Here is an 18,700-nt window from a genome sequence, read left to right as displayed (position 1 = left end):
AACAAGAGTCGACGGAAATTGGTGCGATTAAAAAGTTTAGTATGAAATATGCTATTAATTGCAGCAGACATCGGTAACATATTATTAGCCTCAAATATAAATAGTGAACAAAGAGCGTTCTGTGTACTTTTATTTTGGAGAAAAGTAGACTAGTTCATCCGGTGTCTTCGCGAGCTGATAACATTTTCCGGGGTAAATTTCTCACCCCACGCCAGAAGTGACAGCAGAATAAAAATAGGCGAAGCTGTATGAACTAAGGTCTTTACTTGCTGAAGATAGACGTTCGTTCTTGTTATTTTGTTGTTGTTTTTTTAATCTGGATGAAAATGGTGTTTTACTTCACAAGTTCCGGTAAGTTTGTGAACATTGCTAGCTAGTACTGTCTTGTTAGCGTCCATGTTGGTGCTTAGGAGTGTTGTCTTGTTTCAGTGGTGGAACCCCCTTACACTATTTACATGGGCAAAGACAAGTATGAAAGTAAGATAAGACGACCCACACGACACGCAAATGTTTACTTTTGCTTACCCGTTGAAACTGAACTTGCTCATCTGCGCTGCAAACAGATGAAGATCTCATCAAGTATGGCTGGCCTGAAGACATCTGGTGAGTTCAAAACTGAGCATTATTCTCTTTATCGTGGTATATAAGACACGGTTTTACCTGTACTATATTTGTGTATATATATGCAAAATATACAGTCTGTAGACATAGAAATCCAAATATGCCTTTATCTGATATGATTCAGGTTCCATGTGGACAAACTGTCTTCAGCTCACGTTTATCTCCGCTTGCCAAAGGTAAACAAACACTCAGGAGTTAGCGTTTATTTCTTGTAAGTAAACACATTTGTCAGCTCACAACAGTGATAAGTGACCCATGTGTCTGTTGTCAGGGCCACACCATAGACAATATCCCCCCAGAAGTGTTGGTAGACTGCGCGCAGCTGGTGAAGAACAACAGCATTCAAGGTACAAATCACAATTACACAATAGGGAGAATATATCAGCTCCCGGGATGAGGAGCATTGTTTCCCATCCTGAACAGGCCACATTAAACTCACCACACAGCAAATTAGCACTCCAACTTTATTCCTCAGAAACATGTGTCAATGTTTGCAATGCAAAAAAACAAACATTGTTCCCATAATGAACTTCGTTTGAGGGAACCATTTGATTGGGGAGCATAGAAAGTGGTGCTGCAGTACCGCTTCTGTCCAGTTCTGTAAAACGGTTGCGCTGTTCCATTTTTTCTGTTGTTCTTTTAGTTGTGTTTGTCAATTGTATTTTTGGAATGTGCCGCGGGCCCTAGATGGCCCCCGGACGCCACTGATGTGTTCAAAGACGTGCTGCGTTGGACGAAAGTTGGACGACAGTGAGGATGTATTTGTGCTGTGGTCATCAGGCTGCAAGATGAACAACATCAACGTGGTTTACACGCCGTGGGCCAACCTGAAGAAAACGGGAGACATGGATGTCGGACAGATTGGCTTCCATCGACAGAAGGAGGTAGGAAAGTCAGAACACGTCCCGCTGGAATCCTCAGGCCTGAGCGCTGCCCCGGCGTCTCCGTCTTTGTGCGCAGGTGAAGACCGTGGCGGTGGAGAAGAAGGTCAATGAGATTGTGAACCGTCTGGAGAAAACCAAAGACGAGCGCTACCCGGACCTGGCGGCCGAGAAGGAGTCACGAGACAGAGAGGAGAGGAACGAAAAGAAAGCTCTGCTGCAGGAGCAGAAGAGACGTGAGAAGGAGGAGCAGAAGAAGAAGAAGGAGATGGAGGAGCTCAAGTGAGTCATGGTGCTGTGGATGCTGCTGTGGTTGGTGATGAGAAATACAGTATATTGTCATATGATTTGTTCTTTAGTATTTTTCATGGTTTCATTTCAGTTTTAATATTTGATATTAATCCATATGACCATATAGCAGTTTTGAACGAATATGTAGAATGTGAACTATACATAAAAATAAATGTATCAATTATTTTTAATTTCAAAAAACGAAAGCATCTCCCCACACAGCAGCATTCCTTCATCCAATAAATGTTGGTGAAATGAAAGCTGTGCTGTTTGGTCATCAGGAACTACACGTCACTGATGAAGAGTGAAAAGATGCAGACCAACGAGGTAAGCGATCCTCGTTCACGCACATCTTGGCGTGTTGGGACGTTTGCGGAGTTCATGTTCCAAAATCTTCCCCTGGCCAGGATGGCTACGACTCGGACGACTTCATGTGAGCCGTCCCCCACGCCGCTCCACCACCGAGATGCTCAGCTCGCTAAGAACAGCATAGCATTGACACTGAGATGAAAAAACAACGGAGCAGTGAGAAGGTCAGCGACAGGCAGAACAGGCAGAAGCGGGACTCCACGGACCCCCACCCGACACCCCCACCCACATGCTGCCTCCTCCAGATGATGACTGGATCAGGTGCCGCTTGCAGACCAAACTCGAAGGACGTTCACGGTCCCCGGGACGAGCCGAGGATGATTTTAGGAGGACGGAAGGCTGATGATGAATGATGTCACACACAGCTGCTCCTCAAGGTGCTTTGCATGTACACAAACAGCCATGTTTGTTTGTTTTGTTGACTTGAATATCGCACTCGCGCTTCTTCTCACGTCTCTCAGTTTGCATAGCTGCCTGCAATGGAAGACAAAATGATTATCGTGACATAACGCAACACAACGTCATGCTGTCGTACTGCCATCCCATATGGTTTTGATGAAATAGGTCATAAATCCAGTGTGGCCCTTTGGCTTTATTTCATCTTTGACTAGCATTTACACCGGGATGGTGGCTGGCTCCTTCTTGGCTTTTTGGCGTCTGCCCACGTAATCTATACATGTTTAACTGCAAAAATGGAAAATGAGCAGTACTTTTACAAGCATAAAATACTATGAGGAAATAAGTTGGAATCAAGGGAGTAAAATTTCAAACTTGTCAAGAATAACATAATGAGCAAAAATAACATTTTAGTAGCATAACATTGAAATATTCAAGGGAAAATGACTTAAAAAAAACTACAATTTTAATTTCAGGAAAATTAGGTTAGAAATAGTTAGAATATGAAATGTAAAAACAGCAGAAATTGAACTTTTGACAATAAAATCTTCTCACGTGAAAGAAAGTTGTACTTTTACAATAATAAGTTTGTACTTTAGTTCAATGTTTGTTTTTTTTATGTCAAAATACGAGAAACAGAAGGAAGTTGTCATTTTTGGACAATAGGGTTGAGGAAAACATTAGAATATGGGAACAAGGTCAATACATAGTACCAAAAGAACACGTTCCAAAATGATGAAGAAAGTTGAAATATTTCAGACATTTCCAAACTAAAATGAGTAGAAAAGTGAAGTTGATTTAAACATCCGTTTTTCTTGAAATATGTCTAGGAAATACTGTACAAATACATATTGGAAGTGACCCCGGCGTCCTTTCATTTTTCAGGATGTTTGGAGAATAAATATGCTCTCTGTAAACTTCTTTTATTTTTATCCCAAGTACCCCCATTTGAGCACCTCCATTTCCCAGTATGAATACAGTATCTTGGAATGAAACTCGCGCTTGTTGTAATTACTGATGGTGACCACTGAGTGGCGCTGTTGCTTTCTGTGTATTTTCCTTGACGTTCATCTTCAACTACCGTAGACTTACACGAAACCTTTTTACAGAAGCTCACTGATTCCATCAGTTGTAAAAATGTTTCTTGTAAAATAAAACGTCTAACTGTACTGTACTGTATAGCGAGACGACATTCCCATTGCGGAAGTATTAGTAGAGTTACGGTAATACAGTAGTATACGGGTGGAGGGCGAATAGCGTCGCTCTTGGGGACAAAAACTCAGGAACCTGAGAGGACGTGAAGGCTCCGTTTATTGAACACGACAACACAAAAAGACGGGTACCATTGTTTACTCACAGAAGACGTGGACAAAGTTTTTTTTTCGGGGACATAATATACATTTCACCTTTGACATCAACGAGGTTAAAGTAGTGTCTGTACTTTCCATTTGGCAAACGCTGTTTGGACGGGCGCTAAACACCCGCCCACTCACGTGCTCTGATTGGCTGAAGACGCAATTTGACTAAAACCCGAGCCAATCCTCATCGCTTATGTGGTTATCCCGCCCCTCCCTTGCGTGCCGTAACGGCGTTATGCTGACAGTAAAAGTAATGAGTCAGATTAGCCGTTGCTGAAAGAGTAACGGCGTTAGTAACGCCATCACCGGTTGTCTACTGTTATATCATGATTTATCAGGACCTCCTGTGAGGGGTCGACAAGCTCGTCGTGAGTGGCGTTTTGATAAAAATAACTTATTTCTGAAGTAAAGTAGATGCCACCAGATGACCTGCAGGCTTATACATTATGTTGATATACAGTGGCATTTAAACCTCAGAGTTTTCCATTTGATGTAAGCCGACAGTGAAAGTGAAATTAAAAAAGAATAGGCTGATTCTGATTGTAATCCCACCACCCCCACCGATAGTGGCAACTCATCGATGTTTGCCTCCTTTGCATAGAAAGAGGCGGTAATCATGCTCTGTCCTTCCTGTGTCTGATGGAGCACACCACCCCGCCCTTGGGCCTCAGGGTGCCCACGTCCAGGATGTCAAAGCTCTGGTCGGGCGTCAGGGTGAAGTCAAACCTCTGCAGGATCTTGGCCATCACCACTTTGGCCTCCATCTGCCCACAGCAACAAGTCACAGGTTACGTCACTGCATCCCTGCTTCTCCTTACTTTGGGGGGGTCATCACCTGAGCAAAGTTCATTCCCAGGCAGGAGCGGGGGCCCAGGGAGAAGGGGAAGTAGCAGTAATAAGGCCTGGCAAAAGAAATCATACACCTTAAAGAAAGTCAAGCACTTTTTCTTTGTGACAAAAGGTGTCCGGGAATTCCAGGAATAAGTTGTGACGGGGAAACGGCTAATTATTTAATTCTATCATAATTATAATTATTTATATATTATTTATTTATTTATGTGTGTGTGTGTGTGTGTATATATATATATATATATATATATATATATATATATATATATATATATATATATATATATATATATATATATATTATTATACATAATTCTAATTATTTAATTATATTACTATATTTTATTTAATTATATAATAATTATACGGCTAATTATTTATGATATGGCAACTTTTATGAGGAAAGAATTGTAATATTACAATTGCCTTTATCCAAGAAAATATGATAGTAAAGGCACTCTTCTTACAATATTAGAAAAAAAGAAAGTCTTCTATTTATTGGGAGAACAAATGTTTTTACCACAAAAGTAATAGATATTATTTCTAGAAGGGCAGCATTACAATCACTTTTGAGGACAAAGTCCATGTTGTCAAAGTAGAAGACAAAGCTGCCTTGTAGTCATGTGATCATGGAGATAGTACTGTGGGACTATGCCAAGCATGTGGTGGTAAAAGGAGATAGGACATGATCTGAGTTCCATCCTATGAGTTTATTCATCTAGGTCAGGGGTCAGCAACCTACGGCTCCAGAGCCGCACGTGGCTCTTCAGCCTCTTTGTTGTGGCTCCCTTTGCAATGCTCAAATATTTGTTTTAACACCCAAATGAGGAAAATATGCATCTTTGTAATTACTTTTGAAAAAAATGGGACTTTCTGTGAGACCGTATACTAGCAAGAGTACTTGATCAACTCCGCTTTTTCTCCTCTGAACTACTTTGATACCCCAAAATTCCCTCCAAATCTGGCAGTCAATCAAAATCTTGGGAGACTCGCAATTTGCTCTGGATGTGAGCATGTTGCTACACATTTCTTGCACGGGGAGAACATGCAAACTCCACACAGAGATAGCCGAGGGTGGGATTGAACTCGGGTCTCCTAGCTGTGAGGTCTGCGCGCTAATCACTCGACCGCTATGCAGCCCCTATATTCTGCTGTTAAATTATGTTTCACGGCTCCATTCTATTTTTCTTCAGTGAGCGAGGGGGTAAAATGGCTCTTTTGATAGTAAAGGTTGCCGACCCCTGATCTAGGTGACTTACTTGGGAGCATCGGGGTGAAAGCGCTCGGGGTTAAATTCCAGCGGGTCCTTGAAGAACTTGGCCATTCTGCCGCACATGTAGGAGCTGAACTGAACAACAAACGGTTAGTTCTTCCAAAACTCTTGTGTGTTCGTGTCAGTCATGGCTTACGATGATAGCGGCGCCTGCTGGTACGTGGACGCCATCGATGATGATGTCGTTGGGGAGATCACGGGACGTTCCTGGAGCTGTTGGGTACAACCTTAAAGTCTCTTTAAGAACCTTCAGTGGACAAAGAACGTGTTGGGATGTCAACTGGAAGGCAGCATGACGGTTTGACTTCTATGGTGGTTACTTGTGAGTGAAAAAAGGCGTACCTGCGAAAGGTAAACTAGCTTGCCCAGATCGTCGTAGCTGATGTCACGTTTCATCCCAATGACGTCGTCCACCTCCTTCTTGGCTCTGGCAGACAAAACACAATGTCCAAGACGTTTTTCTCTTGTCCTCTTGTGTTTGTCTTCTCACTTGTCCAGGATGTCAGGATGTCTAGCGAGCTCCATGATGCAGAAAGCCAGCTGGTTGGCCGTGGTTTCCTGTCCTGGAAGGTGACAAAGGGATTCATACGGGATGCATGCGGGCCGAGCCACAAGAACCATGAGGAATAAAAGTCTCACCTGCGATGAAGAAGGTGACAAAATTGTCCAGCATGACCTCTTGGTCCTCTTTGGTCATGCTTTCCTCTGAAATGAAGACATAAGAGTGGAGTGTCTGTGCTTTTCATTCTGGTTCATGCACTTTATGGACCCACCTTTGCTGGCCGCCTTGATGATTTGCGTGAGGATGTCTTTGGGCACGTCGGCGCCGCTCTTGATGGCCACCTTCCTGTTGTGGATCCACTGGGCGCCGGTGGAGCGCAGCAGCTTGCACGCTTCCCTCACCTCCTTGACAAAGGCCCAGTTCTTGGGGTACAGCTGGAAGGTTTCATCGTCGTTTAATATGCAAAAGTGTAAATGGCATCTCTGCCTTTTTAGACTCGGGGACCAGAAACCAGAAGCCAAAAGTCAACACTAAGCGTACCTGGAAGGCGGCATTGCGCACATTGTGCATCATCCCTCGAAGACACGCCTCGATGGCCTTGGGAAAGAGTGAAGTGTTCTCCAGGAGCTCCAGATCCACACCAAAGGCGACCTGATCAGCAGACATAAAGATCTTTGGCTTCATCAGATGAAATGGAAAAGGCTGCTGGGTGAGCTAGCTAGCTACCTTGGTGATGACGTCTAAGGTGACGCGGTTGACGACTTGCAGCATGTTGGCCTCTGCTCTTCTGTCTGCCACCTCCGACAGTTTGGAGGTCAGCACCTCTGCTCGCTCGTTGAACGTCCCCATCAGACTGCGCAGATACCTGCACACACACACACGATCCCCCAAGTCCCACAGTAAGGCAGACAGGTAAACCACATCAGGACAGCCCCTCCTCCCCCCACTTTTCCAAGCCAGATAAAAGAATTGTATGGTCCACCGCATCAAACGCAGCAGTCGCCTCTCAAAGATCTAAAATGGCCGAGCCACCAGAATCACTCGCTAAAAAGCTTAAAAAAAGTGCAGACTGGACTGGAAGCCGTCTGACGCCACAAGAGCGCTTGTGGCAGATCTTGGAGATAAAAGCTGGTTCTGAGAGCAGGAGCAGGCAGGGTGCTATATCGTGCAACCTGGCGTCATCAGACCAAGGTCTAAAGCGTCCGTGCCTGTGGAGCTCCTGGAACATTTAGCAGCAATGAAAACTTCCAGCAACTCCACAAAGTCTTTGGCCTCAGGCTTAAGAGGGCGGCACACTTCCTTATCGGCATTGCAGCCATCAATCACGTTAGGAATAAGCCATCAATCACGTTAGGAATAGTCTGATAAGCGCTGCAAGAACTCACAGGCTGCTGAAGGCGGGGTCCATGATGCGTCGTTGTTTATACCACTGGTCATGGTCCCTGGCTGTCACCAGCCCGTTGCCCAAGAACCTGCACGAGGACACCAGGAAGGGAAGCTGTCGTTTATTGTCTTCCTCTTCTTATCTTCTCAATGTGCACCAGCTGACCTTTGACCAAACAGGCTGAAGAGTCGTTTGTGGAGGTAGAGGTCTTTGGGATACTTTGGGGACATCAGGACTTCCTGCAAATATGTATTCATGTCATGACATTTAAAAAGCAACTCTTATTTCCTCGCATGGCCGCTTGAATAGGAGAGCTGAGACCAGATCGTGGAAATAAGAAGCCATTATGAGGAAATGGCGTCTAATTGATGAAACTGGGAAAAATATGACCACTTCAGGTCGGCTCGGGGGGCAGCTGCCCTCTCCCTGGCTGCTTGGTCCAGCTCCTCCCAGCGGACCCTGAGCCACTCCCAGGGTCTTCCCGAATCAGGTGCCCGAGCCGCCTCATCTTCACGCTTCTTTTCAACCACAAAAGCACCATCATGGATGAACACCATCCAGTGAAGGCGTGACGTAGCGACAGTGGACATGAACTTCTACCGTTACCTTGGTGGCCTCGGGACTGGTGGTGCACACAAGTACGTAGTGCAAGGCGTTGATCCTGTACACGGATCCATAAGCTTCTGCCCTACCATCACAACATAGGACACGCAGGCCTGTAGGATCAATATATGTATATGTATATTCATATGCATATATCACAAGTGCTTACCATTCCAGAAGCAGGTCGTGCAAGTTTCTCCCCTTTTCCATCGTCCTCAACATAGTCGAGGAATGTCCGAAGAAAAAACTACAGAAACCAGAAAACCAGGTGAGGTGAGGTGAGGCGAGGTGAGGTAAATAAAGGTTTACCTTTCCCGCGGTGGTCCAGGTATGTGGTCATACTTCATGTGTACATATTTAAGGTAGACACAGAAGCCCAGCAAGGCCACCAGCAGGACCACCAGCAGGACGGCCAAGGCATGAAGTGCCAGGAAGAAAAGAGACATTTTTCATGGACTAAAGTCCTCCTGAAGTTGAGTTCGTCTGGCGTCCTGCCGTGTTGAGAAGAGGAAGGGGCGGGGCCACAGCGTCCTGCTGGGTGTTCCAGTCAAATGTGCACACCCACTTCCAACATTTGGACCAAGGGTGAATTTAAAGTGCTTGTTATTGCAAACGTCAACAAAAGCACGTACCTTGCGTCATTACCGTAATTCAGCTTGTACTTCCGCAATGGAAATGTCTTATTGGTGTGTGTGTATATATATATTTATTTTTTCACAAGAAAATACGTCATTTTACAAATCGACACTGTCACTGAGGCTCAGTTAAAAATGTTTTCTCTATTTGTAAGTACTTTGAAAGTATAGTAAATATTAGTTGAACGCAACAAGAAAAATACACACAAAGAAACAGCGTCACTCGGTGGTCGCTATCTGTAATTACAGCAGGTGCTTGCCCCATTGTAGGACACGGTTGCCCCTCGCAGTCTGCTCTTGTCCGGTTTGGCGGCAGAGAGAAAACCAAACTGTGATGGAGGTGCAAAGAACACACTGCATTGTTATATACTTGTTAGCGGTTCCTCAGCCAGCAAGAACTCGCACCTTTTTATTGTGTCCATGTGGGACCACCTCAAGTCCAGGGAGATCATCGCAGTCATCACTACCATGAAGCTGGACACGATGCGTTTATGTTCACGAAACAACTGACACACAACTGGTGTTTTGGGAACAAGACATAGTGGGCTCACTTTACATAAAGTACAATAAAGTACATAAAAGCTCATCAGTAAAGTTGGTGAGGCACTAAGGAGCAGTGGTTGGGGTAGCGGTCCGTAGTAGGTTCCTTCCTCATTAGCTACTGTAATTACATGTACCTTATTGTGAAGTGTTACTGACATCATCATTATTATTATTATTACTATTATTATTATGACAAAAAGAGAGTTTTTCAATTAGTTTTTCCCCCCAAAACCTGCTAGCTTCATTGCTAATGTCTATATGTGCCCTGTGATTGGCTGGTCACCAGTCCAGGATGAACCCCGCCTCTCCCCAAGACAGCTGGGATAGGCTCCAGCACACATAAGTCCACAAGTCCAGCTCTGACTGCGAGGAATGACGTGGGCCATGACAAAGTATTTCCACGTAGTACTACGTCCGCCTCCCCTCCTACTCATACTCATTTTTCAAACGGCGACTCTTTCGTGTCGTAGTTTACCTTGAAACCGTAAAAAGGTGGTAATTTGTGTACCAGGTGTACACATTTTACTGTAACACCCAGCAGGGAGTTACGCCCCCCTCTCCCCACCTTTTTTCACTTTATTCTTCAACACGGCAGGACGCCAGACGAACTCAACTTCAGGAGGACTTTAGTCCATGAAAAATGTCTCTTTTCTTCCTGGCACTTCATGCCTTGGCCGTCCTGCTGGTGGTCCTGCTGGTGGCCTTGCTGGGCTTCTGTGTCTACCTTAAATATGTACACATGAAGTATGACCACATACCTGGACCACCGCGGGAAAGGTAAACCTTTATTTACCTCACCTCGCCTCACCTCACCTCACCTTTACTGGTTTTCTGGTTTCTGTAGTTTTTTCTTCGGACATGTCCCGGCTTTGTCCAGGATCATCGCAAAGGATGGAAATGCGCACGACCTGTTTCTGGAATGGTAAGCACTTGGGATATATTTATCCATAAACTTCCCAATGTGTTCCATCTCATGACTTGCAGGACAGAAGCTTATGGATCCGTGTACAGGATCAACATGTTGCACCATGTACGTGTGTACACCACCAGCCCGGAGGCCACCAAGGTAACGTTTGTACTAGAAGCTTGTACAGCAGTACTAAGTTTACCTTGAAAGCAGGTCTAGCGACTATCCTGCCCTTAAAGGAAAACCCTTAAAGGGGAATTGCACTTTTGGGGGGAAATTTGCCCAACATTTGTTCTCCACCATCTGTTCTCTTTGACTTCATGTCAGCTGATTGCTGTCATGTGACATCTAGGAAGTGACATGTCGGTGACATGTCGGTGACATGCGACCAACACTACCCTTGTAGTTACCTTTCGCCGTAATGGCCGCCCCGCCACAATCCATTACATGTAGCGCAAACCCCGTGCTATGCTATCATGCTAATACAAAGATATACTTTATTTGGTCTGACGTTCTGCAAAAAGACAGTAGTTACTGAGGAAGCAACAAAGAACCAACGAGGAACTCATGTAGTGGCTTCCAGTCAGGTTGGTTGGTTTGTGTCATTTTGTGTTGTCCTTTATTTTCCCTTTTCCCTCTGATTGACTTTTCTTTTCCAGGAAATCCTGATGTCCCCGAAGTATCCAAAAGACCACTTCCTCTACGGACGAATGTTCAGCCTGTTTGGTCAAAGGTCAGCTGCTCATACACGTTGAGAAGATAACAAGAGGAAGACAATCATCTTTTCCTGGCGTTGTACTCGCAGGTTCGTAGGCAATGGGCTGGTACCGGTCAGAGACGACAAACTGTGGTATAAACAACGACGCATCATAGACCCCCCCTTCAGCAGCCTGTGAGTTCTTTGCAGCGCTTAGCATTGATCTTGAGATGTGGCTACACTAATAGGGCGGCCCCCCCGACCATGTGGCTACACCAATAGGGCGGCCCCCCTGACCATGTGGGTGCAAATGGAGGATGGCGGTATTGGAGATATGGCGAAGAAAGCCCATAGCGACGCCAAGCATCTCTCCTCCTTAATTCGTTTGTTTCCATCATGGCGTCCAACAGGGTTCTGTGCTGGGACCTGTACTGTATCTGGTCCCGAGGCAATCTCCTTAGAAAAGACTCCACGAAGGGCTTTGCGTGCCTCTTTATCCATTTATCCATGAACCCTCACCAAGCCAATCAGCTGTCCAAACTCCAGGCATGTCTTCGACACGTCGAGATCTGGATGAGCTCAAACGTTTGAACTCAGTTCAAAGTGAAATCATAGTCCGTGGTCCACGGCCCCCTACTGATACTGGCCGGGAAGGGCTTGCACCCCACCTTCCACAGTACTCAGAAACCTTGGTGGCGTCTTGGATCCGGACCTGCCCTTTAGCTCCCAAATAAGACGAGTATCAAGAACAGCAAATTCTGCCAGATGCTGAGGAACGTGTGAAGAAACGTGTGAAGAAACGTGTGAAGAAACGTGTGAAGAAACGTTTGAAGGCTTTTGGAGCACCTGTTTATATGAGTTGATACACGGCATAGATCATACAGTATAAATAGAATCAATAGAAGATATTATCATAGGCTCAGGGAAGGGGGAGGCAAGAGATGTGAAATGTATTGTACACATCAAATACTCATACTTACTGTGTGAATTGGAAAGAATATGAATGGTAAAAGTATAACGACATAAACAAACAGGAAGAAAGATCATGAGCGTGGGCAGGCCATGGAATCTCCATGAAAGGGAGGTGGAGGTGCGCCATCCTGCCGGTGAATGATGCTATTGGTGTTAGCTCCCGTTTCCACATGGCGCTCACAGCTCATAGCGCTGCTGCCGACTACTTCCTGCGGGGATCCCGGAAGGAGAGCGTGGACGGCAACAACCCACAGACCATCAGCCGTCAGGAAATGGATGCCTGGCAATGTCATGTGTCTGGGCCCTCCACTGACACGGGTGGTACAGCTAGAACTGAGACGCTCCTCCATGTTCCTTGGATGGAGATGAAGACTCCTGTTTTCTGGCTTGATCTACTCTCTAACCCGCTGCTCTAGTTTTCCATCTCAACCCCCGGGGACAGATGGCCGCCCTAGCTGGGCTTCTGCTCAGGGTTTCATCCCCATACAATATTTCCAGCGTGCATGTGTGTGCATGTGTGTGCAGGTATCTGTGCAGCATGATGGGGACGTTCAACGAGCGAGCAGAGGTGCTGAGCACCAAACTGTCAGATATCGCTGACAGAAAAGGGGAGGCCGCCTTGCTGCCGATGATGAACTCCGTCACCTTAGACGTCATCGCCAAGGTAGCTGGCTCGCCCGGCACCTTTTTGCAATCAATCTGATGAAGTGAAAGATGTTTCTGTCTGCCGATGATCAGGTTGCCTTCAACATGGATTTTGAGCAGAAGAACACGTCGTTCTTCCCCAAGGCCATCGAGACGTGTCTGAAAGGGACGCTGATCAGCATGCGCTCCATCTTCTTTCAGGTACGACACAACTCTTCTAAAACAGGACATTCAAGTAAGTGGGGTCCCGATGAGCCCAGGGGTTTATGGTCCTGGTTGGGCAGCCAAGACAAACAGCTCCTCCGAGGTGAGGCACCAGGCAAAGTGTCGCTCTAATAGACCCCCACGATGAGCCCCACCGGGGGCACTGCGACACCTATCAATCATGGACTTCATGGTCATGTTGCTGGCCATGCAGCCACGTGTTTCGGACATCCAGTTGGGTCTTTCCCAAGGCCTCCTACCGACCGGCCGGGTGGACCCTGAACACCTCATCTTTGTCCCCCTTGCCCCCTTCTGCTTGACATGTGATGAGCAAACACTTCAGTGCTCCATCCACTTTGTGGACTGTCTGTTAGCAGTAGGTATGAAGGAGCCTACTCCAGTAGGCTTTGAGCAAAAGGCGGCTCCTCCATGGACAACATTCTGTCCTTCTGTCATGGACACACTTACTTATGTACATGGAATGACAACATGAAATACATCACACAAACAGAAGTATTTCACTAACAGGACCAAAAGTGATATTATAATACTACACACACATGACCAGTCCTCTCATTGTTTGACTCTATTATTCTATTATTATTATTATTATCTGTGGTCGTGTGTACGTACCAAGTGTGGCTACACAGACACGGCTTGTATAACCAAGTCTTTTCAACAGCAGTCATGAACTTGAACTACTTCAAGTGTTTTGACCTTGAAATGTTCCAGCTGTACCCCAAGAACTGGGCCTTTGTCAAGGAGGTGAGGGAGGCGGCCAAGCTGCTGCGCTCCACCGGCGCCCAGTGGATCCACAACAGGAAGGTGGCCATCGAGAGCGGCGCCGACGTGCCCAAAGACATCCTCACGCAAATCATCAAGGCGGCCAGCAAAGGTGGGTCCATAAAGTGCATGAACCAGAATGAAAAGCACAGACACTCCACTCTTATGTCTTCATTTCAGAGGAAAGCATGACCAAAGAGGACCAAGAGGTCATGCTGGACAATTTTGTCACCTTCTTCATCGCCGGTGAGACTTTTTTTCTTCATGGTTCTTGTGTCTCGGCCCGCATGCATCCCGTATGAATCCCTTTGTCACCTTCCAGGACAGGAAACCACGGCCAACCAGCTGGCTTTCTGCATCATGGAGCTCGCTAGACATCCTGACATCCTGGACAAGTGAGAAGACAAACACAAGAGGACAAGAGAAAAACGTCTTGGACATTGCGTTTTGTCTGCCAGAGCCAAGAAGGAGGTGGACGACGTCATTGGGATGAAACGTGACATCGGCTACGACGATCTGGGCAAGCTAGTTTACCTTTCGCAGGTACGCCTTCTTTCACTCAAATGTTCAAATGAGTAAATAAGGACCTTAGGCCACTCGTCTTTCTCAACAAGCTGGTGGCATTGGGTATGGTACATTTGGCTTGGAGTTCCTCTTTTGGCCACACGAGGCATCCGGGAGTCATTTGTGGGAATGACTGGCCAAATAATGCGACCTCACAAGTAACCACCATAGAAGTCAAACCGTCATGCTGCCTTCCAGTTGACATCCCAACACGTTCTTTGTCCCCTGAAGGTTCTTAAAGAGACTTTAAGGTTGTACCCAACAGCTCCAGGCACAGTCCGCCATCTCCCCAACGACGTCATCATCGATGGCGTCCACGTACCAGCAGGCGCCGGCGTCGTTGTAAGCCATGACTGACACGAACACACAAGAGTTTTGGAAGAACTAACCGTTTGTTGTTCAGTTCAGCTCCTACATATGCGGCAGAATGGCCAAGTTCTTCAAGGACCCGCTGGAATTTAACCCCGAGCGCTTTCACCCCGATGCTCCCAAGTAAGTCACCTAGATGAATAAACTCATAGGATGGAACTCAGATCATGTCCTATCTCCTTTTACCACCACATGACTCTAGTGAGGAAAGTCCAATGTTGCCTCATAATAGTACTATTTGATGACCTTTTAGAAAAAATACTTTATTGGTCTTAATCCAGACCTGATCCAAATGCTAAGGGTAGTGTAGAAAAGGCTAGACCGTACCTTTAGCACATTTGGATCTTAATGGGGTTTTAATTAGAGCTACAATAGACAAAAGCAATTATAATATTATGACAGTTTTCCTCTGAAATGACAACTTTTAAATCCTAATTATGACTTCATTTTTGTAATATTTCAACATTTTTCCTTATTAAAAATAGACCTTCCTATGCATGATATGTTTTGGTATTTTCTTTTGTCAGGCCTTATTACTGCTACTTCCCCTTCTCCCTGGGCCCGCGATCCTGCATCGGAAAGAACCTGGCTGAGGTGACCAAAACCCCAAAGTAAGGAGAAGCAGGGATGCAGTGACGTAACCTGTGACTTGTTGCTGTGGGCAGATGGAGGCCAAAGTGGTGATGGCCAAGATCCTGCAGAGGTTTGACTTCACCCTGACGCCCGACCAGAGCTTTGACATCCTGGACGTGGGCACCCTGAGGCCCAAGGGCGGGGTGGTGTGCTCCATCAGACACAGGAAGGACAGAGCGTGAATCCAGCAGGAGGCGGGGAGACCAAGGAAGATGCAAGGAAATTAATGATTTATTCCAGATTACGCTATTGGGGAGGGTGGTTGCAATTAGCATAGTCGGATTAGAATTTAAAGAGTCAAGAGAATATAGAAAACAATATAGTCATGTGATTTACATTGGAGGAGTTGTTTGCCTGTAACAATCCTTTAAATAATACATCTAAAGAATTAAATCGATTTTTTTGTCTCATATTTGAGTCCCCCCCATTTTGTTGCTCCACCTGCTTCTGCTACTGCACTCAAGGGGGCGCTGCAACTGCATCAACTGTCCGCTACTTTCATAATAAGGACTCTAAAAGTACTAATAAAGGTGTTATATATTGTAACAAATAAGTATAGAGGTTATTCTATGTCACATTATCAGCAATATGTGTGACGTCTCTCCCTAATTCAATTAGCATTACTAGGAATAACACATCATGTACTTACTGTCTTATTTGCATAAAATAACATATTTACTTTTGGCCTTTATTATCCTCATGTTCGTGTTTATTCCCATGAAGCTATGAGTCCATGAGTCCTTGGACAGAAAGACAACATGAGAATATCACAATGAAGTAGTTACAAAGGCGATGCAAAACCTAATATTGTGTCTCCTCCAATGACACAGGAAGAGTAAGACTAAGTAAGACTATTTGAACAGATTGATCGTAACAGAGACTCAATGGATCAAAGTCATCTGGCTTTGTAATAAAATAGTATACACTTTAAAGTCGTACTATTACAATTTCTTTTATCATCGTGTATGTTTTTACAGTGCAAAGTGCTGCTCGGCCGTGTTATATGTACACTTGTCAATCATATGCTTTTAAGACACCAAATCTCGCGGGACTTGCTCCTACCCACCTGCCGCCCCTCCCTCCCGGTGCTGATTGGCCGTCTCGGTCCAAAGCTCCTTGGCCGCGTTCAGATCTCCGCGTCCGGACGAGGAGGGGGCGTTGCCACAATTCCTAACCAGCCGCTCCTGTGAGGATCCAATCCTGCAAAATAGGCTTAGCTCCCCGGGAACAGGCGGCGAGGCTGGCCGAAGAAGGGCTCTTGTTTCGGCCGTTTGCTGGAATGTTCTCCAGACCGTCCGCTAGCTTGCTGAGTGCGATGCTTGGCTTCAAATGGAGCCGTGTTCGGTGAGGGCTGCTCGGTGACAACACTCGGCCCGGCGCCGTTCGACCTGCTCGGATATTCTTGCTAATTTAGGTTTTTTGACGTTTTTAACATCCGTTATGTGTTTGAACACGATCCCCCAGTTGAGACTCGGTTGAAGCTCTTCCCTTTTCTGCCGTTTCAACCCCTCCGCACCGAGTCATGGCCAAAAACCAGTCCGAGTCTGCGGGCGACGACCTCAGCCAGCTGACGGACGACGAGCTGCTCCGCTGCGGCAAGGAGGAGCTCCTCCGGAGGCTTCGCCGGGTCGACGGCGAGAAGATGAACTTGATGATCGAGCACGGCAACATGATGAAGGACATCAACCGGAGGCTGCAGGTGCACCTCCATGAGATCCGCAGCCTGAAGGAGGTCAACCAGAAGCTGCAGGACGACAACCATGAGCTCCGCGAGCTCTGCTGCTTCCTGGACGACGACCGGCAGAAGGGCAAGAAGCTCTCCCGCGAGTGGCAGCGCTTCGGCCGCTACACGGCCAGCGCCATGTGGAAGGAGGTGGGCACCTACATGATGAAGCTCAAGGAGCTGGAGGCCAACCAGGAGAGCGTGCTGAGGGAGAACACCGAGCTGAAGGAGATCATCCTCATGTTGGACGAGGAGAGGAACGGGGCCGGGTCCAGGAGCTCCATAGACAGCCAGTCCAGCCTGAGCAACCTGAACGGGGGCACCGGTACCGTCCGGGACGTCGGGGACGGGAGCAGCACGTCCAGCGCCGGCAGTACCGGAAGTCCCGACCACCACAACCACATGCACAAGCCCGCCTCCGAGGGCGCCAAGGTCGCACCCCCCATGAGGAGGTCCATGGACGACCTGTCCGTGCCCCACCATCACAGGAGCATCCCCAATGGCCTCAATGGTGAGTCGCTCGCTCGTACTGCATTCGTACTCATTCATACTTTGTAACATTACTGAGGAGTACTCTGCGTATTTTCAATAGTGAATATTTTGTATCGAGGAGCCGGGTGCTTTCCTTGCGGTGTTTCCTGTTCTATGGTTGTCGTCGCAGTTTCTCTTTGTTCTCGTTGGTTGCCTTTTGTACTGCATTACACACACGAAAAACACGTTTTGGATACTCGCTGATGGTTTGGTTTCTGAATTCTTGAAGCAATTTTTCCCATTGGGAATAATGAATTCCAAAAATCCCTTCCAGACCCCCAGAAATATAAACATGAATAAATGTTGTTCTGCTATGTCGCCTTACATTGCCCCCCTTGCTAGCCGCCCCTCTTCCACCCACCAAGACAAGAGTTTATTTATGACTGATAACAGAGCTCACTCCGTTGATGCCGTTGTTCTATGGAACAGACCACTGAGCTGCTGAAACCGGAGTCAACGCTCTTCCTGCCTGTTTGGAGGCGAGAGACGAGGAAGATAGACACGTATGCACATATTTTTATTCATATCATTTATTGGGTGATTAATGAATGAATTTATTTTGTCAGGTTCTAGTCTCAGGAGATCTTGTACATTGTTGCTATTTTGAAGTACTCTAAAGAAAGTCGATGAAATGTAGAGTGACTACATCTCCTGATTGGGAAACCCCCGGAACATCCACCTGTCGCTGGCGGATGCCGGCGGATGCTGGGGACGTCGAGGTCGGTTGGACCGCAAAGCCTCCACTGGCCATGAAGCACTAAATGCTGGCACGCTGCCACCTCCATAATACCGTCATCCTTCGGAATGGCGATAGGCGCAATGGCGGAATGTTGACATTCTGATTGGCTAGTGACTGCCCCGTTCTTGTGAGATCATGTGACCCCCTTCGTTTGAAGTGCTGTTGATTGGTTTCTACATGGGTGAAATTCCCCACGGCCGTAATAAAAGCACCGGAGCTGCGTTGCGT

At 46.5% G+C, this 18,700-nt stretch overlaps 4 protein-coding genes across 6 annotated transcripts in view; 3 read left to right on the top strand and 1 right to left on the bottom strand.

The window, feature by feature from the left end:
• The first annotated feature begins 43 nt into the window (after positions 1–43).
• ccdc25 (coiled-coil domain containing 25) lies at positions 44–3,123 on the top strand. Its single transcript, XM_058078212.1, has 9 exons — positions 44–351; positions 430–477; positions 564–603; positions 746–797; positions 893–968; positions 1,402–1,505; positions 1,582–1,784; positions 2,075–2,120; positions 2,201–3,123. Exons 1-9 carry the CDS (start codon positions 321–323, stop codon positions 2,228–2,230), a joined length of 630 nt encoding a protein of 209 aa, XP_057934195.1. The 5' UTR covers positions 44–320; the 3' UTR covers positions 2,231–3,123.
• Positions 3,124–3,851: 728 nt separating this feature from the next.
• Positions 3,852–9,090, bottom strand: LOC131132466 (cholesterol 24-hydroxylase-like). Of its 2 annotated transcripts, none has more exons than XM_058078110.1 (15): positions 8,837–9,085; positions 8,697–8,774; positions 8,531–8,612; positions 8,090–8,163; positions 7,926–8,012; positions 7,267–7,405; positions 7,088–7,191; positions 6,812–6,981; positions 6,678–6,743; positions 6,529–6,601; positions 6,381–6,465; positions 6,175–6,285; positions 6,025–6,113; positions 4,752–4,818; positions 3,852–4,680 (listed from the first exon to the last, which is right to left on the bottom strand). In XM_058078110.1, the coding sequence occupies exons 1-15, from the start codon at positions 8,971–8,973 to the stop codon at positions 4,531–4,533; spliced, it is 1,512 nt and encodes a 503-aa protein (XP_057934093.1). In that variant the 5' UTR covers positions 8,974–9,085; the 3' UTR covers positions 3,852–4,530. The 2 variants fall into 2 exon arrangements, 1 of the variants encoding a protein (XP_057934093.1); XR_009130369.1 differs by having other exon boundaries at positions 4,598–4,680; positions 6,025–6,108; positions 8,837–9,090.
• A 1,208-nt stretch (positions 9,091–10,298) lies between these two features.
• On the top strand, positions 10,299–16,523 carry LOC131132474 (cholesterol 24-hydroxylase-like). The gene is made up of 15 exons (XM_058078166.1): positions 10,299–10,482; positions 10,550–10,627; positions 10,690–10,771; positions 11,272–11,345; positions 11,418–11,504; positions 12,807–12,945; positions 13,020–13,127; positions 13,863–14,025; positions 14,094–14,159; positions 14,236–14,308; positions 14,372–14,456; positions 14,709–14,819; positions 14,881–14,969; positions 15,374–15,440; positions 15,512–16,523. The coding sequence occupies exons 1-15, from the start codon at positions 10,346–10,348 to the stop codon at positions 15,659–15,661; spliced, it is 1,509 nt and encodes a 502-aa protein (XP_057934149.1). The 5' UTR covers positions 10,299–10,345; the 3' UTR covers positions 15,662–16,523.
• Positions 16,524–16,622: 99 nt separating this feature from the next.
• The window catches only part of ccdc85cb (coiled-coil domain containing 85C, b), a 35,297-nt gene continuing 33,219 nt past the window's right edge, over positions 16,623–18,700 (top strand). Inside the window, exon 1 of one of the 2 annotated variants that reach the window (XM_058078178.1) lies at positions 16,623–17,713. In XM_058078178.1, the coding sequence (XP_057934161.1) occupies positions 17,002–17,713 (712 nt within the window). In that variant the 5' untranslated portion in view covers positions 16,623–17,001. The remainder of the gene's footprint in view (positions 17,714–18,700) is intronic. The other variant, XM_058078187.1, reaches the window with a different exon arrangement.

The sequence above is a fragment of the Doryrhamphus excisus genome, chromosome 1, assembly GCF_030265055.1.
Source record: "Doryrhamphus excisus isolate RoL2022-K1 chromosome 1, RoL_Dexc_1.0, whole genome shotgun sequence".
Taxonomy (NCBI): domain Eukaryota; kingdom Metazoa; phylum Chordata; class Actinopteri; order Syngnathiformes; family Syngnathidae; genus Doryrhamphus; species Doryrhamphus excisus.
This window is presented reverse-complemented; position numbering and strand designations above follow the sequence as displayed.

Coding starts and splice junctions, on each gene's coding strand:
- ccdc25 (XM_058078212.1), top strand. CDS start 321: ATGAAAATGGTGTTTTACTTCACAAGTTCCG. Junction 352..429: donor GTTTTACTTCACAAGTTCCG/GTAAGTTTGTGA, acceptor GTCTTGTTTCAG/TGGTGGAACCCCCTTACACT. Junction 1,506..1,581: donor GCTTCCATCGACAGAAGGAG/GTAGGAAAGTCA, acceptor CTTTGTGCGCAG/GTGAAGACCGTGGCGGTGGA.
- LOC131132466 (XM_058078110.1), bottom strand. CDS start 8,973: ATGTCTCTTTTCTTCCTGGCACTTCATGCCTTGGCCGTCCTGCTGGTG. Junction 8,613..8,696: donor CACGACCTGCTTCTGGAATG/GTAAGCACTTGT, acceptor TTGTGATGGTAG/GGCAGAAGCTTATGGATCCG. Junction 8,013..8,089: donor TTCAGCCTGTTTGGTCAAAG/GTCAGCTGGTGC, acceptor GTCCTCGTGCAG/GTTCTTGGGCAACGGGCTGG.
- LOC131132474 (XM_058078166.1), top strand. CDS start 10,346: ATGTCTCTTTTCTTCCTGGCACTTCATGCCTTGGCCGTCCTGCTGGTG. Junction 10,483..10,549: donor CCTGGACCACCGCGGGAAAG/GTAAACCTTTAT, acceptor TGGTTTCTGTAG/TTTTTTCTTCGGACATGTCC. Junction 14,820..14,880: donor CAGCAGGCGCCGGCGTCGTT/GTAAGCCATGAC, acceptor TTTGTTGTTCAG/TTCAGCTCCTACATATGCGG.